The 18,284-nt window shown below is 43.4% G+C and overlaps 1 protein-coding gene across 2 annotated transcripts in view; it reads left to right on the top strand.

Annotated features, from left to right (window-relative positions):
• The first annotated feature begins 1,212 nt into the window (after window positions 1-1,212).
• The window catches only part of FOXO3 (forkhead box O3), a 125,924-nt gene continuing 108,852 nt past the window's right edge, over window positions 1,213-18,284 (top strand). The window contains exons 1-2 of one of the 2 annotated variants that reach the window (XM_072998118.2): window positions 1,836-1,970; window positions 2,930-3,035. In XM_072998118.2, coding sequence (XP_072854219.2) covers window positions 2,946-3,035 — 90 coding nt within the window. In that variant the 5' untranslated portion in view covers window positions 1,836-1,970; window positions 2,930-2,945. Of the gene's footprint in view, window positions 1,971-2,929; window positions 3,036-18,284 lie in introns of both variants that reach the window. The other variant, XM_072998111.2, reaches the window with a different exon arrangement.

Here is an 18,284-nt window from a genome sequence, read left to right as displayed (position 1 = left end):
CCACCACCACCACCACTCTTCTCGGTGAAAGTGAAACGATCTGGAGACGGCTTCAGAAGCCAGAATCATGCAACGGCAGTAGGAGCAAGCGCTGCGTTTTTCCTTGTGTGCATTTCGATCTGGATTTTTTCTTCCTTTTGAACTGATCCCTTTAAGCAGAAAAGGAAAAGGAAAAAAGAAAACAACAACCCTGGAAGCTGCCGCTCGGTGCTGTTCTCTTCTACTGCCTGCGTGAACCTCTCGCTCTTTTCTCTCTCTCACTCTTTTTGCCAATGGTTTTTAAATGACTTGAGTGAAAAGGGGGGGGGGCGAGAACTGTCAAGATGGCAGCGGCAGCAGCGGCAGCAGCAGCAGGAGCGAGGAGGTTATAAATGTGGTGCTGTTGATGCCGGAACGAAACCTTGGCAGCCCCTGCGGAGGACTTTTGGGCTTCTGGACCTGTTGGAAAATCGGCGATTTGACTGGTTTTGGAAACTAAGATACTTTCTCTCCCCCACCCTGAGGACCACAAACAGACACAAAAAAAGGACACCAATAATCGTGGTGGGGTTTGGGGGGGGGATTGCTTCCCCCACTCTTTTTTTACTCCCTTTTTTTTTTGGAGGAGGGGGGAGTGACCTCCACAAATGTAGCAGGAGACGATCGGCTGCGCTTTACGGACTTCCGTGCTCCAGTTTAGGTGTCCTGGAAGTCAGCGGGAAGGAAGATTCCTTCGGCCACAACATTGAAAGAAAAAAAGAAGAAGGGCTGAGGGGAAAAGTCCGCCAGAGCAACAAGCCCAGAGACTCGTGGCCTTTCCGATCTCCTTCTCCCCCCCCCTCCCCGCCTCTCCTTCCCTTCGCTTTCAGGCGGGGGGGCCGCGGGCATGGGCGCCCTGTAATGGATACCGCGCGACGTTATTGGAGGAATCCTCCTGCGCGGAGTGGAAGATAAACAAACCGACGGGAGCCTCCCGGCCGCCTCCTCCGCGGAGATTTGCTTCCCACTCCGCGGCGTTTGGGGGTGGGAGTAGGCGGGGGTCGGGTCCTTCCCGAGAGCGGATTTTCTTGGGATCCAGGGAGCTCACCTGGGACCCAGCGACCATCGGATTGCTTCTGAATCTCATTTGCCGCGTGTTTTCTCTCTTCTCGCTGTCTCTCTCTCTCTTTTTAAAAGGAGAGAGGGAAAAAGGGACAGAGCTGGCGGGGTGAACCAAAGGGGCGGCCGGACGTTTCATGGAGAGTGCCCTCTTTGCTCAACCTCGCTGATCGCGCCCAGGAGGGACCCGGGCGTGGATCGGACCCTCCTTGCCTAGCATTTGCCCGCTTGGCGGCCGCGAGAAAGGAAGCCGAGCGAGCAGCAGGAGTGGGGGAGAGGCCAAGATGGCAGAGGCGTCTCCCCCCGCCCCCTCGTCCCCCCTCGAGGTGGAACTGGACCCCGAATTTGAGCCCCAGAGCCGCCCGCGCTCCTGTACGTGGCCCCTGCAGAGGCCCGAGCTGCAGGCAAGCCCGGCCAAGCCCGCCGGGGAAGCGCCTGCCGACGCCACCTCCATGATCCCGGAGGAGGACGACGACGCGGACGACGAGGAGCAAGGGGGCAGCTCGGCCATGACCGTCGCCGTCCGGAGTGGCGCGCCCGGCGGCGGCGACGCCGAGGCTTTGGCCCCGGAGGACACGGCCCGCCTGCTGGCTCCTTTCTCCGGGCTTGCCGGCGAGGGAGCCGGCCAGGGCGCCAGGGGGGCGCTGGGCGGCGGGCAGCAGCAGCAGCAACCACAACAACAACCAGGGGCGACGGGCACGGGGACCGCCCCGCGCAAATGCTCGTCCCGGAGGAACGCGTGGGGGAACTTGTCTTACGCGGACTTGATCACTCGCGCCATCGAGAGCTCGCCGGAGAAGCGCCTCACCCTGTCCCAGATCTACGAGTGGATGGTGCGCTGCGTGCCCTACTTCAAGGATAAGGGCGACAGCAACAGCTCCGCAGGCTGGAAGGTAAGCGCGGGCCGAAAAAGTTGCTTGGGCGGCGGGAGAAGCGCGGGAAAAGCCGCGGGGCGGCCGGAGCTTCTCGAAGTGAGGCGATCGGACCCAGACGCGCGGACCTTCCCCGGTCCTTCGTGTGCGGCGAACACTCGCCAGCTCCTCCTTGCCGTGCACTTTTCCTAGTCAGTGGTAGAATGAGCCTGAAGACCACCCACTCGCCCACGCCACGCTCGTTGCGGGAAACACCCAGCACGCTTAATCCGCATGTGCAGGATCGCCGTGTTAATTAGTGCAGAAGAACGATCGCCCTCCGGTTGTTTCACAGATAACAATCGGGAACACTCGGAACACAACGCATGGAAAGGGCGGGAAAATATCCATGTTTTTAAAGGTCTCTCTGCAGTATCTTTTTATGTCTTTTATTAAACTGTGGTGAGGTGGCGGAGACTAGGGAAAGGAGTTCAGGAGTGAGCGGGATAACTCATGTTTCTTCATTAGTTCCCTAGGAAAATATGCCCTAAAAACCTTTATTTCACATCTGGAGCTTTTTAACTCATTTTTTTCTCTGTGTGTTAATCAGCCTTTCTCAAACACACACACATACACACTTCCCACAGTCTCTCACACACCGAAGGAGAGCTCCCGTTTTCTAGAATCATTAGCTTAATATTTTCACCTATTAAGCTTCCTATATGGAGGCAGCTTCCTGAAACGTGAGGCAGCCCCTCCCGGGCCCTCCCTGGAGGCTCGGCTGGTGCCAAAGCCCTCTTACTCAGGTTTGCCTCCTTGGCGGGGGGGGGGGGGAACAGCTGCCAGACCAGGAAGGACATGGCAAGCCTGCATAGCCTTTCTCTGCTGCTGGGGCTCCTGGGGGGGGGGGAGAGATGTCCTGTGCAGGAGGAAGGCAAAACGTGCTACTCCTGGGGTCTCTCACTGTGGGTTTCTCACTGTGCTCTCCTCTCCCGCCACAGCACTTGCCCTGGGGCGATGTCCAGAAGATGCGTTCTTAGAAGTGAGACAACTCTGCCCTCTTGGATTCTCCTTCCCAGGAAGAAAACTGAATGTCTCACCTCCCAGGTTAAAGATTAAATAGTGGCGAGGGTTGTGGAAGGAAGGGAAGAGATGATGGTGAAGTGGAGGAGGATCAGAGTTCAGAAGATTGCTTTTGAAAGCTCTGATGCTACTCACTCGTTCTCCTCCTCCTTGCTTTGCTATCTGGCCGCAGCACCTGCCGCGGCCAGAGCCCAGACTATATTTCCCAGGCTGAACACGACTGGTGGCTGTCAGCATGGTTGTTAGTGAACCAGAAGCAAAAGGGGAGGGGGGAAAGGACACGCAGCCCTTCACTTACATGTGGCCCAGGGCTGTTTCTGCAGCCCCCCCAGCTCCCTCTGGGTTTCTTCTTTTGGGGGGAGTGGAAGATGGCTTTGAGCTCCTGGAAGGGAGACTCTCTCTCTCTCTCTCTCTCTCTCTCTCTCTCTCTCTCTCTCTCTCTCTCTCTCTCTCACACACACACACACACACACACACACACACACACACACACACACACACACACACACACACACACACACACACACACTTTAAGACTCCACCAAATAGCATTTTCCCCCCAAAAACTAGGAATGGGGATGGGGTTCTAGCCACTTCTGATTTCATATTTCCAGGAAATAAAAATTGATAGAAAACTGCCCCTGCACTCATTAAACTTGCCCACTTCTAGTTTAAAAGATGGCGACGATACATACAAGTTTGGCTACCCGTTGTCAGTTTTTGGTTAGCCAGGGTGCGGCTTGAATTAATCTGTGCAATAGATTGAATCTGAACATTGCAGCTGAGAGAGAACCACAAGAAGTAGTCTTTTAAGTCTGTAGCTGCTGTGGCAGTGTGTGCGACAGAGACTGCCCTTTGTTTGATGGGATTGTATGGGCACAATCAGCTTCAGGTTCTATTGATACTGTACAAGCAATCTAGAAAAGAAAAGAAAAGAAAAATAAGGACTTCGCCCATGTTTGATGTTTCTCTCTCACTGTTCCTGACTTTATATAACTGTCCATCTAGGCAGTTGTAACATATTTTGGATGTTAAGTTCCCCTGTTGGATGAAAGATAAGGCACAAGAAAAGGAAACTAGGACATTTTTAAATAGCATATAATGAATATAGGAACAGCTAGATTGTTGGAGATGTATAATATTGTTTTTAAAAAAACCTAAACGCAATAAGTTTATTTAACAGCTGTAGACAGCAAGATCTATTGCTTACAGTGACAGCCAGGGCACTTCTCTTTTTTACATTATACAGTCACATTTCCTGGACTAGTCTCTGTTGTAAAAATAATGCATCTTCTCTTCCAACTTTTGAAATAACTTTCTATGAGAAGCTGAATATGAAAGGTAATCTGTGAATAACTCCCATTGATGCTTAGGTGCTGCCTTTTATTGCTGGTGACATTTTAACACATGAATGGAGTACTATGGATGAAAACAATGGCACCATTTTTAAAAAATATTTCTTTATGCAGCTGGTAAAAATGTAAGCTGTGTTACTACATGTTCCCCTTGCTTCTTTTGGTTAGTTGCTTATACCAAATTGAGTAAGATTCTGGTCCTGCAGGTATTCCTTTGAGAGCAAATGGGGAAAAACATTTGCGCTTCGTGTGTTTTATAGAGAGTAGGTACGAATGGACATGGAAAAACACGTATCCCACTGAATGTGCAAAGGAGTTGGCTCATAGCCAATTGATCATGGTAGAGTTGAGGTTCATGTAATGCTTGGAGAGTGTTTGCATGTTATATGCAAAGGTGTGGATTGTCTCCCAATTATGGTCTGGGAGTTTTTAAAAAGTGCTGCTTCGGAGGTGGCATCTGTGAGGAGATAAACAGCTGAGGTGCAGGGATGCTTATCTCTTTCCTTTCTTGCTATTTTGTCACTTCAAATTGCAGAATTTGAAGATTTTTTTCCCTCTTTGGTGATTTTTCCTCTTTGGTGTCCAGTGGTGTCCACCTTTGGAAAGGATCACTATGTATGGCACCCTGGCAGGAGTAGTGGGGTATGGGTTCACAATCATTTCAAGTCGTGAGACTCCTTGGCTGACCTTGGACCGATTACTTTCTCTCAACCTTATCTGACTGGCAGATTTTTTTATATATTTTTTTTGTCAAGACAGCATTGGCCGAAGAAGAATGGTATATGTTCCCTTGAACCTGTTAGAAGAGGGGAAAGGATAGCTGTAAAATATATAGAAATGGATGTGATCCCAACTGACTATCAGTTTGCTCATCCTCTTTCATGTCACATCATGGTTTGACTCTCATGAAAGAGATTTGTGAGACACTCTACTCTAAACTTGAGGAATAGGCTAAAAATGTAATGTGAATAAATATTTTCTATTTATCTTCACATTGTGATTCATTTTCTCTTCTCAGTTCATACCCTACCATTTTTTTGGAGAACAAGGCACTGAGCGAGAAAGACAGAAGAGGGGGGAAAGGCTTTTACCCCAGAGTTGGCCAATCTTATTCTCAGAGAGTTGAAGGCGGTATGACAGAGGTGTTGCTGCTGATGGGATACACAATGATGTCATCTTTGTTTACACGTTTCAGAAGGTTCTGAAAGGCTTCAAAAGCTGGCATAGCCTGCTTGACCAGGAGAGGCTTAAAATAAATGAATGTGTACACCACACAAACAGTGAGGCCTCTGCTGTAGCGCTTTTGACTATTGTGTGAAGGTCTGATTCCAGCCATTGGCATGATCTGTAGAAAACTACAACCATCTCACATATTAGGACATTAATAATAACAATAGGAATAAGAATAATTGTTTGTTCTGACTTATGGCAATCCTTTTCTGGGTTTATAAACAGAGAGCACTCAGAAGTGGTCTAACATTTCATTCTGCTGGGGGTATCCTGGGACCGTGCAGCTTGCTAAAGGCTACACAGGCCAACTGTACCCACAGGAAGGACAGTGGGGAATCAAACGGATAAACCATTGAGCTACTCAACCAGCTAGGAGTAATTCCCCCACAAAAAGTTGTTCCGTGGAGAAGCATATGTACACATAGGTAGTTTTGCTGTGTTTTTGCATGACACAAAACAATCAGCGGTCAAAACCCTTTTTGGGACTCTTGCTTGAAAGAATAATTCTCTTTCAAGAGATTGAAATTGTGGATTGTTTCTTACAAGAACAGGCTTTCTGTGTGCATCTTACATGAACAATTGTCATTGAGTTTAGCAAACAATTGTAGAAGATCATCAAGAAAGGGTGGTGTTTGGTTGTTGTTTTTTGGTCATGCTTTATGTGTCATTAGTGTGATTGTATTTGCCTGTCTGAGCATACCTTTACTTCAAAAGGAATCAGTGTCTGAAGTTATGTTGCTTGGTTTAGCGCATCACATTAGAGTAGACCCACTGAATCAGTGGGGATTTGTTGAGTCACCTCCTGTGTAAGTTCCATTGATTCAGTGGGCCTCCTCTATTTGTGACTTACTATGCTAAACAAAAGTCCGAATAGTCAGAGCTATGGTTTTTCCTGTCGTGATGTATGGAAGTGAGAGCTGGACCATAAAGAAAGCAGACCGTCAAAGAATTGATGCCTTTGAATTGTGGTGCTGGAGGAGGCTCTTGAGAGTCCCCTGGACTGCAAGGAGAACAAACCTATCAATTCTAAAGGAAATCAACCCTGAGTGCTCACTGGGAGGACAAATCCTGAAGCTGAAGCTCCAGTACTTTGGCCGTCTCATGAGAAGAGAAGACTCCTTGGAAAAGACCTTGATGTTAGGAAAGTGTGACGGCAAGAGGAGAAGGGGACAACAGAGGATGAGATGGCTGGACAGTGTCTGCGAAGCAACCAACATGAATTTGACACAACTCTAGGAGGCAGTAGAAGATAGGAGGGCCTGGCGTGCTCTGGTCCATGGGGTCACGAAGAGTCGGACACGACTAAACGACTAAACAACGATGATGCTAAGCAATAGGATTTTAGTCAATATGCAGCAAATGTAGAAGAAAGTTTTTAAAGATGTTAATACAATACATGGTTCTCTACCTAAGTCCACAATAATAGAGAGAAGGTAGGTTTAAATCTACTGTCACTTCTCTGGGTGATATGCAATAGCCAGGATTTCTAACTTATTTAGTAGTGGCACCCACAAATACATCATGCTTTAAATTAAATACAAGTATAATTTAAAGAATGATGTATTTGTGGGTGCCACTACTAAATAAGTAAATACATTTTATTAAAAAAAGTTTTAGATAACCCAAAGTAGATCTTTGAGCAGAAGCACAGAATCTGTTCAATTCTGGTAGTTCCTGGTTTCACTATTATTTAATCGTAAGAGTATTATTTGTATCATTGGTAACAGTCTCCAGGTGGTACCTCTCAGGATTCTTTGAAAAAAACTAACTAAATCTCACACGTGTGAATCATACATACTATTGCCTTATAGCATACTTGTTTTGCCCAAGAATGAACATTGTGGCTTTTGTATTTGAACCACTGTCTATATGTCACTTGCATATGTAGAAAGAAATCAAAGTCCCAGTTTTGGGAAGAGCTGTAACATGTGTCTCAAAGGCTGAACAAGTCCATTCATTTAGAATCCTGGAATATTTACAATATGAAAAAGAAACTCCTCTTTCTCTTAAATATCATCATTTAATGTGAATCAAGAACATTTAGACTTATATGGTGGAAGTAAGCTACTTGGCTGGTTGACTGACATTGTAGGATTTCTGTTATGAATCTGTACATCTGTCTCATCTTCTCAGGAGGAGACACTGGTATTCCAGATTAAAGATTTCCATCATCCTGGATTGATCACATAAAAAAACCCATCACATAATTTAGTACAATGATTTGAATCAGGAGAATTAAACCAAACAAAAATTGCAGCATTTAAAAGATTCATTGATTTGGTCAGAAAGCATATCCATGTATTTTTGTACCATGATATATATTGCATTTCCATGAGGTCCCAGAAGTCTGACATAAGGTATGATAATTGGGATAACAGAAGTTATCCATACTTACATGGAGCTATACTATTGCAAAATGTCTGTTTAAAATGTCTGTTGTAAGCATAGCTGTTTGGAATCTTATCAGCAGTAACCAAACCAGCTTGTTAGCTGTAACCTCCAGTGTTCAAATTTTTTTATCAGAGGAACTGCAGGGGAATTGTTAGAAAAGCAAGATGTAGCAACACACTCAGGACCAAATTGAACTTATGGGCAAAATGTGCATTGATTTCAGTACCAGTGCAATCTAGGCCATACAGTGAAGAGCTCAAATTAATGAGATTGCAAAGCATTGTTGGAAAAAAAAATCTGACAATTTATAGTTTTAATTTGATATTGATTTAATTTCTAAGCAGCCTCAATTCTGTGGTCCGATCTAATTAAAACATTACAGCACTGGATCCCTGGATAGTTGAGAATACGAGTTAGCTTAGAATTTCCTCAGAGATGGCTAACATTACCTTATCAAAAGATGAAGCCAAACTAGAAAGGCAAGATCTTGTTTAAGGCACTCAAAATTTTGTCTGTCAGTTTTTTATGAATAGAAATAAATATGGCTTCTTGTGCCTTAAGGACTGAAAGTGTTACTTCACAGTCGTCCTTCTGGTTTCTGTGGAACAACAAGGAAGCGAGCATTACCATTCATTTGGAGTTACTCTGAGTTGCATACTTAAATGTCATACTTAAATGCCCTGTTGGTTCTGGACTTTGGTTTGTCTAGCAGAACTGGTAGAAGTGACCTTCCCTGCTCTCTTTTCCCCATAACATCCTCTGAAAATGCTACACTGAGCAATGGGAGACCCTTCCTGAGGAGTTAGTCTTATCTTGTGGGTAGGAAGTGGTGGATCCCATAAAATCAAGCGGAGGCTCTTATGTAAATAGAGTATCATTTAGAGGAGGTATCTGCTAATTAAAACAAACCAACTAAAGTAAATTGGTAATAGCAGTCAGAACTAAGCTGTTTACCTCCCTCCAACAATAATCTATTGTGTTGGACAGCTCTGTGAAGATGTGGTGACACTAGACAAGAACGATCCTTTTGCCATTGTTACCACCATGGAATAAATAAGTCTTTTAAAGGCATGCTAGCCCAGGTTTGATCGGACATACTCCATTGTTTTCCACCAACATTGCTGAAGTTCTTTTCCTGCTTCTTTCATCACTCCTAACAGCCTAGAATGCCCAGGAGCTCTTATGGTTCCGCTGGATGGTAGAGGGAAGGCACCTGGGAGCAGTCCTGGTACCACCTAAGCTGTTTCTTCATTAGAAGAAAAATAACTCATAATATTATTATTTATATTGTGTTCTACACCAGAGTGTATTCCAATAAAACCAATAATGTGCAAACCTGCAACACATTTGTATACGAACATCAACATAAAACTCCTCAAAACTTCTACAAACCAACTAGCATTTAGGCAGAATTGACTATCAAGGTGGCAGGGAGATCTCCAAGAGTCACCATGAGACCATTCGGCTCCGTCAGTCTCCTGGAGCAGACCTTCTTAGTTCTTCTCTTGTGCTGTTGAAGCTCTGAGTCCCAGTAACTCTAAACCCTACTGGTTAGTGATCTTCTCATGACAGCAAAATGATAGGAAGTTGTTTCATGGTCTCATCGTCATCGTCATCCTGTCCAACATAGAACACAAGTCCCAAGTGTGCCCTTCCCATTGAGTGGGGCTAGATAGCCATTGGGGCATATGTGGTTAGGCTATTTAATTAAAATGCCTCTGAAGCTACCATTAAACAACAAGAACAGTTGGGAATTTTTAATACTATTTCTTCCAAGCTTTTTCTGAATATTAATTTACTTTGTGGTACATGCCTACACTTACTGTGTAAGTACTCATGTTTGCCCTAGATATGGTTATTGTATGCATTTGAATTAAATGCATATGTGTATATACTATAGTTCTGGCTGAAATCCTATTGCTTATTGTAGTGAGTCACAACAAGAGTAGGTCCCTTGAACTGGTGGAGATTCAGTGAGTCAGCTCCTTTGTAAGTTCCATTGATTCAGTGGACTTACTCTAGTTGTGACTTAGTAAGCTAAGCAACTGAATTTCAGGCTCTGTTGCATTAACTCTATAAAGCATTTCAAAAGATCCATTGTTTACATAGTGATGGTAATATTTGGAAGTTGCTTCTCAAGTGTACCAGCCTCATGGCATGAAGGGCACTCATACTCTCGCTGTACAGTCCTGGTTGGCATTGCCATATCTGGTTCTTTTAACATTTTACAAAAGGTGTGGCTTCTGTGAAGAGTTTGCTTCCATGTGGGAGAGTTTTTGGTGGCTTAGTAGCTGTTGTCTCACTCATTTCATTACTCCCTTAAAAGGAATCTATCAATAACCAATTGTACTGTTGATGACATACAATTGGAGATGGTAGATTTAGAGCTACATTTGCTTACATTTACTGGTCTCAAAATGTGACTTTTGGTTCTTACAAGTTATGACACAAATTGTATATGGTGACATATGTAGGACACCTGCAGGTTTGTGTAGACAGATCTGGGCTGTAACCATTGAGTGAATGAAATTGAGTATATATATATATATATATGATACAAAAATGAAGAGAAACATATTTGGTGGTAGGTTTTGGCACATTCTTAGTATACATCATGACTGACCAGTTTCTCAACTAATCCCAGGACCACAGTGCACGGCACACTTTACTCCTGTAATTAAAGTACGTTCCACTTGTGTAATAGAATGATAGGGTTGGTTTAGAAGCTGATGATGTGTGTAAATTTGAGAAGTTGTGAGCGATAGGCACTTCCTCTATTTGTATGTGAATACACCCAAAGTTAATCTCAGTGGATTGTGTGGCTCAATTTTACCTGTAGAACAATAGATCTGTGACATCAAGCACTCTTGATAGATACCATAGTACATTATAGAGATCCATGTTTAGTACAGCATTTTTGTTTACATTATCAAATAAATGCTGAGGTTGAGCATTAGGATTTACTAGAGCAGATGTACTGAGCATCCCATTTTGCTGGTTTTTGCAAGAAAGAATCCAAAAATGTCGGCTGGGCTCAGTAGCTTGCTATTGTTTTCCTGAACCACTAGCGTTCCTCTTCCCTGAGTCATCGCCATATGTCTAGAGGTTTGATGTGTCTGTCTTCCTGTTTGATATCGTGCTGGACTTTGGAATGCTCTGGAGCGGTTTGTCTTAAGAATCCCCCCAGTCTTCTGGAAATGTTTCAGGATTCAAAAGAAGGAGGAAGACTGCATTGACCATCTTATCAGGCAGAATCTTGTTTGCTTCAAACCTCAGCCTGACATAAAACACCTCCTCCCTGCTCGGCTCGTTGAAATTTGTGGAATACTTGAATTGAAGGAGAGTATTTGTGTTGAAAATTGCCTGAGACCCAGTAGTAAGATACAACTAGAGTAGGCCCATTGAATCAGGGGCAATTGAGTGGGCCAGCTTCTTTGTAAACTCTGCTGATTCAGTGGAATTTCATCAGTAACAGAAGAGAGCTTGGGGCACTTCCGTCTTGAGTAGTAGATAGGTGTGAAGAGCCTTGTAACAGGGAAGTAACACTGACCCTTCTGGAAATGAGCTGGCACCAGATTTAGTGGAAGCTGTTTTAGCCTTGTTCTTCTGTCAGCAGGATAAAAGGAGCATGCACCAGCATAGTGGGGATAAGGTACAGTTCCTTCTTATGACCTACGATGAAACAGGTGAATTAGCTGTCTCAGACAACAGATGGTAAATGTCATGGAAGCGTAGCATATTTTTATTTACATTCCTGATGTTATCAGTTTATTAACAGGTAGTTGGCTTTGTTTGCCAAAATAGGCCAGTTTTGGGTACTGCGCACCTCGACTTAGGCAAATGGCATCATTTGCTGCTCTGTCTCAGGCAGCAGAATGTCTTGGTCCAGCCCTGTTCATGTCCCCAATGGGCTTTTAATGCTCTGTGGCAGAATCATAGGTGTCATCAGTATTTTTATGTCCTTTGAGCATTAAGGGAGAACTACTATTTGACTACAGTAAAACAAAGACATACAATTTTGCCCAGTTTATTAACGGTTCCTTCAGTTTTCACATACTAGTGCAGAATAATAGATAATATAATATTGGTTGATAGGAGAGCAGGCAGTACTGTAGAATAAATCTTTCCACATTCATCATACTATCTACTTTCTAATAAACATGTGTGCAGCTATTTTAACACACACCTACACAATTCCAAGCTTCCCCGCAATGATTTATTTATATGACTCAGTATCTGCACACTCCTTTGAATAGCTGAGAAAGGTGACGAGAACATTTTAGCTTCTGGTTTTTTGTTTTGTTTTTTGTTTTTAGGATAAGGGTTTGGGAAAGGACAGTGTATCTACACTTGTGGAGAAACAGACCCTTTGACAATGTTTTCCTTCTTGGTATTTGCCTTGTTTAAGGTGACTGTGGTTTGCCATTGCTATGCGTTTGTTTGCCATTAACAAAGGTTTCCGCAGGCTTCAGGGGTCATAATGAACTTCCATAAGAAGAGCAAGGCTTTCCTGTTGGGGTTATTCCAGAAATAAAGCACCAACAGTTTTATTTACTTATTTGATACTAGAGATGTATAGATTTTTATTTTTGGACTACAGCTCCCAGTATTCGCCAGGCAGCATAGAAGCATACTTCTGCCTGACACACAATATGTCACACCTTTCTTCCAGTTAAACTCCAGATAGCATGCATGGCTTTGATCACCCTCACCTTTTCCTCACAACAGTCCTGTGAAATTCAGGCTGAAAGAGTGAACTTTGTGGCCAAGAGGATTTGAAACCAAACTTTTTGAGGCCTAGTCCAAAAATCCTAATCACTATACCACACCGGCATGTGCAGATGGACATGATTAATGTGGTCTGGAAATGGGAACAAACGGATGAAATGTCATGGTAGAAGGCAAGGCAGCAGCTTTTAAGAAGGGCTCCAGGATAACAAAAAAAAGATATTGATTTTAGTAATTAGTGATTGACTATACAGTATTAGTAATTGTAGTTAATAATATATTAATTACTACTATTGTTTTGTCCATTTCATCAGACAATGCAATAGTAGTACCAGTAATCACTGGTGCAAGGAGGGGGTGGTATATAAGCAGCACACTTTGCTTTATAGTCAAATATTTCTTTTTTATATTCAGCGGCACATTACATTTGAAGAGCTGGGGCTCTAAAGAGAAATGCCCAGCAACTCAACGTGGTGTTGCCTCACAAAAAAGCATTAATTAAATAAGCACATCAGTATTTGTGTTTGTTAACTTGATTAAAGTAGACACATGGCAGTATCCGTTCCTCGCTACCTGGTATTGATCACTTCTTTTCTGCTGAGAGTGCCTACACTATTGCAGTTCCAGGGACTGGAATTTTGCCCAGTGAAGCTTTTGTGAGTATTGTGTGCATCACCGGAGTAACTTTATTTTGCCATGTCTGATTAAATGAAAGCAGTATTTGTCCTTTGCCACATCAGTACATGCACTTCTGAGATATATCTCATCCTTGTGAAAAGATTAGATCATTGTTTTCAATATATGGGTTTTATCAATAATTCCAGAATTTGGGGACAGATCATTTGATTTGTGTTTGTATCAGAAGCCCAATTATTCTACACCTAGCATGTTTGCCTTTGCCGTGAAGCATGAAGGCCAACTGCTAGTATATTTAGTTGTTTATAAAGGTTTCTATTTTAAATAAAAAGCTTCCTTTTAAGTATTACCATATGAGAATATCTTGTAAGTCAATTCTGATTCTGCTGAACTGTAACAAATTAGTGAGCAAATATCTCCGCAATGGGTCTTTCATTTCTTAAGAAAAATATATTCTGAGGGATGCCTGAAATAGATTTTTTTCTGGAATCCTGCATAAGTAATTTGTTTGGTCAGTTTTAGTGAAGACAATATTTTTTGTAATTAAGTAGGAAATTTTTAGAAATGCTTTCTTATTTGAAACCATAGTTGACTATCCTAGGTGAACAGGCTAACAACTGGCTAGGAGGGGAGAGTGTTCAGTAACTGCTATGAGGTTATTTTCAAGACTTATATCGTACAACTTATGACTGCAGCCTTGAACCTTAAATGTTGCTTTTACAATATTTCACCATGTTTCACAATTTATTATAGTCAGTCTAGTGATTGTTATGCTCCTTTATAACTACCTGTCTAACTTCACCCAAGGTGATAACTATAGCTCAGTTTCTCTGCATTTGAAGGAGTAAGAACAATGAAGAACCTAGGGGCACTTTAATGACTATCTAATTTTGTTTGGCATCTACCTTTGTAGGCCATTTCTTCATTGAGGTCATCACCTTCCGCTATCAAACAGAACCTTTGTAGTAAAAACGGAAGGCTGTTAGCTTTTAATGTTATCTTTTTTGTGCTGTGTAAGTTCTCTTACTAGCATTATGTGTGTTCACATGCAGTATGTCCAACAATGTGTAGGTTATGCTGGGTATAGCATTTCTTATGAGTCAATATAGATTTGTGTCAATGTTACATAACAATTTTGAAGCATGTGTGTGTATGTGTTTCATGCAGGGTTGAACTGAGAAATCTCAATGAAGATTCCAGTTCAATGAATGCAGATTTGTGAGTGGAGATCTACCTGTGAAAGAGAAAACAAGACTTTGGCCAATTTCCTCCACAAACGTTTGTTCATATGCAGTCAGATATTGTTCCTGAGGGTTGGAAAATGCTCCTGAAGAACATGAGAGGTAGCTCAAGAGGCTGCCTGGGAAAGCTGCATGTATTATAACCCCTTCGGTGACAACAAGTCTCTGCTTCATTGTAGCCACTTACCCAAATGGAAGCACATTAATTTGCTGTCGGTTCACCCTTTATCATAGTGTGTTGAAAATTAGAGATTTTTTGTTTGTTTGTTGCCTCTCCTGTACAGTGCTTGATGGATAGCATTGATATTCCTTGGTTTATTCCTTGGTTTAAACCTACTGGAAAGCTTTTGAACAGGCTAGGAGCAGAGTTTGTAAAAGTTATCTTTTTGAATAACAGTATCCAGCATTCACCAACCAGCATTGTCACTAGCTGTACTCTGGAGCGAGCGAGCAAAATTCTGGGAACACTGGATAAAAAGCAGCATTGCCTCCTGCTGTTTCATTTTTCTTCCATAGAAATTGCATTTCATTGAACTTATGTCCATTTCCATACTGAACAGATTGTTTTTGCAAACTTTGCAAAGAGCACATTTTGTGGGGGTGGCTGAAGACCGGTAGGCAGGTCATGATGAGTTTCCTATTACCTGCAGGTGTGCCCTTACTTCTTTTTATATAATGGGCTAAAAAATAAACAACCCATCTTATTCTATTGAATATTGTTAAAATTGGTGTCATAATCACATACACTCATACAGCATAACAATGACAATAAATGATTACAACATTCTAATCGAAGTATTTACCATGGGTCAAATCCTGTTCAGCAAATCATGCATGTAACAACAACTGTGCAAGTGGCTTTCCCCTTTCACTTGGCATTTTTCTTGTGGCTAGGCACGTGGTTGTTCTTTTGCCTGGTGGATGTGGGTGAGTGTGACAGATTGCCTACTAAACAGACAGGATTGCATACACAATTGTTCATATGCAATCATGTATGGCAACAGAATTCCATGTGGCAAACTAGGAAGATCTCCTAAATAGATAAATATTAAAACAAAAATATAGAATTAATATTTTATTTTATTTATTTATTTTATTGGATTTCTACCCCGCCCATCTGGACCAAAGGTCTATAATATTAAAGGAAAGGAAAGAATTATAAGATTCTATCTAACAAATGAAAGCAAGTATGGTGTAGTGGATGGAGTGTCAGATTAGGACTCAGGAGACCTGGGTTCAAATTTCTACTCAGCCATGAAGACCATGCCGGATGGCAATGGTAAACCCTGCCTTGAACATCTCACATATCTTAACCACTATATTAAGAGTCAATGTAAATTGGAAGTGACTTGATGACACTTAACAACAGCAGTTTTGTGAATGCAAGTATAGTTGCAACAACTCCTCATGCACCTTCCTCTCCAGCAGTACTACCTGAAGTAGAAAAGCAACAGAGCCCAGTAGCTGTCTTAACTACAAACCTGTGCCAGTTTAGTAGGTCAGTATCGTATTGTGTTACGTATAAGAGGGTGTTCATGGGGAGCCCCCACTCCCCTCCGCTCTGTTCTCTAGGGTCATATAGCAGGTTTTTGTAATCTGGCTGCAGAGGAACTCTTTGTAGTTCTGTTATCATGGACAGATCATCATCTGGTGGGGTTTTGACTCACTGGAACTCAGAGCCTCTTCAAAGATGGGGGAACGATTAAGATGGTCCATTCCAGGAGGCTGGTGTATCCAAATGGTTTCCTGACTGCTCTTGGAGAGTTTACTGTTAGGTGACTCTGTTAACGCCCAAGTTCTTGAATGGGGGATGGCCACAGCTGTTGACACAATCGCTCCTAAGTGTCCTCTCCCACGAAGTAGAGCCGAACTGATCCCTGGTGTACTGGGGAGTTGGTGGTGATGAAACAAATGGGACAGAGATTAGAGCGACAATGGTGGAAAACTTGGAATGACTCCGACCAGACATGGGCTAGAACTCATTGGAAAGCATATTCCGTGGCAGTGGCAGTGGCAAAAAAGTCATTCTTTGCTGCCACCATTGCATCTGTGCAGCCTGATGATGTGGACAGGACCCTTGGAGAGATGAAGGCTACTCCTTGTCTGCTAGACTATTGCCTGTCTAGGCTTATAAAAGCTGCCAGAGAGGGACTAGCTGAGGGGGTCTGTGGGATAGTGAATGTTTCCTTGAAGTAGGGTAGGATCCCATCTTGCTTAAAGGAGGCAGTAGTAAGACCTTTATTGAAAAAGCCCTCCTTGGACCCAACAGTACTAAATAATTACCGGCCAGTCTCTAGTATCTAATTCTTGGGCAAGGTGCTGGAGTGGGTTGTGGCTTCTCAACTCCAGGGGTTCCTGGATGAGATGGAGTTCTTATGGGACAGAGACTTCTTTGGTCACCTTGGTGGACAACCTACATCAGGAACTGGACAGGGGAATGTGTCCCTTTTGGGTCTGCTGGACATCTTAGCAGCTTTCGAATCATCAACCATCGTATCTTTCTGGGCCGTCTCTCTGGGATGGGAGTTGGAGGCACTGTTTTACAGAGGCTCTGGCACTTCCTGGCGGAGGGGGGGGGAATTCAGAGGATGATGCTGGGGTACTCTTTTTTGACACTCTTCTTTGACTGGCTATTGGCCTGTTATATCCCTCAGAGTTCTGGTTTGTCCCCTATGCTATTTAACATCTACATGACACCGCTGGGAGACATTGCATGGAGTTTTGGGGTTCAGTGTCACCTATATGCTGATGACACCCAATTCTATCTCCTTTCCATCTAAATCCAAGGAAACTGTTTTAGTTCCAAATTAGTGTCTGGTGTCAATAATGGACTGTATGAGGTCAAATAAACTGAAACTTAATCCAGACAAGAGAGAGATGCTCCTGGTCAGTCAAAAACCAGATCAAGAAATAGGGTTGCAGCCTATGCTGAATGGGGTTACGCTCCCTCTGAAAACACAGGGGTTCAGCTTGGGAGTGTTCCTGGATTCATCTCTCAGCCTGGATGACCAGGTTTCAGTGGTGGCCAGAAGTGCCTTTGCACAGTTGAAATGGTGCGCTAGCTGCACCTGTTTCTTGAGAAGTCTGATCTGGCCACGGTGACACATGTCCTAGTTACATCTTGGCTGGATTACTGTAATGCACTTTACATGGGACTGCTGATGGAAAGTGTTCGGAAACTCCAGAGAGTCCAAAATGGTACAGGCAGATTGTTAACTGGGGGTGGTTACAGGGAACATAGAACTCCCCCGTTACAGAAGTTCCACTGGCTGCTGATCCATTTCTGGGCACAAATCGAAGTGCTGGTTTTAACCTATAAAGTCTTAAACGGCTTGGGTTCAAGCTATCTAAAAGACTGCATCTCCCTCTATGGCCTATCTGGTCATTAAGATAATCAGGGGAGGCCTTTCTCTCAGTACCACCACCCTCACAGGTGTGATTGGTGGGAAAACAGGAGAAGGCCTTCTCTGTCGCTGCTCCCAGACTCTGGAACTCCCTCCCACAGGAGGCCAGGCTGGCCCCATCTCTGATGTCCTTCCTCAAGCAGGCAAACACTGTTCTCTTCAGGCAGGCTTTTCCTTAATGGCCGGTAGTCTGAGAAGGGTTTTTTAATGGATTATTGTGTTGTGTTGTTTTAAATGTGTTTTAATGTTGATTTTATTTAACATTTTAATATAACACTTGTTTATTTT

This window comes from Pogona vitticeps, chromosome 1, assembly GCF_051106095.1.
Source record: "Pogona vitticeps strain Pit_001003342236 chromosome 1, PviZW2.1, whole genome shotgun sequence".
NCBI classification, from domain to species: domain Eukaryota; kingdom Metazoa; phylum Chordata; class Lepidosauria; order Squamata; family Agamidae; genus Pogona; species Pogona vitticeps.
Note: the sequence above shows the minus strand (reverse complement) of the source record. Positions and strands in the feature narration are given on the sequence as shown.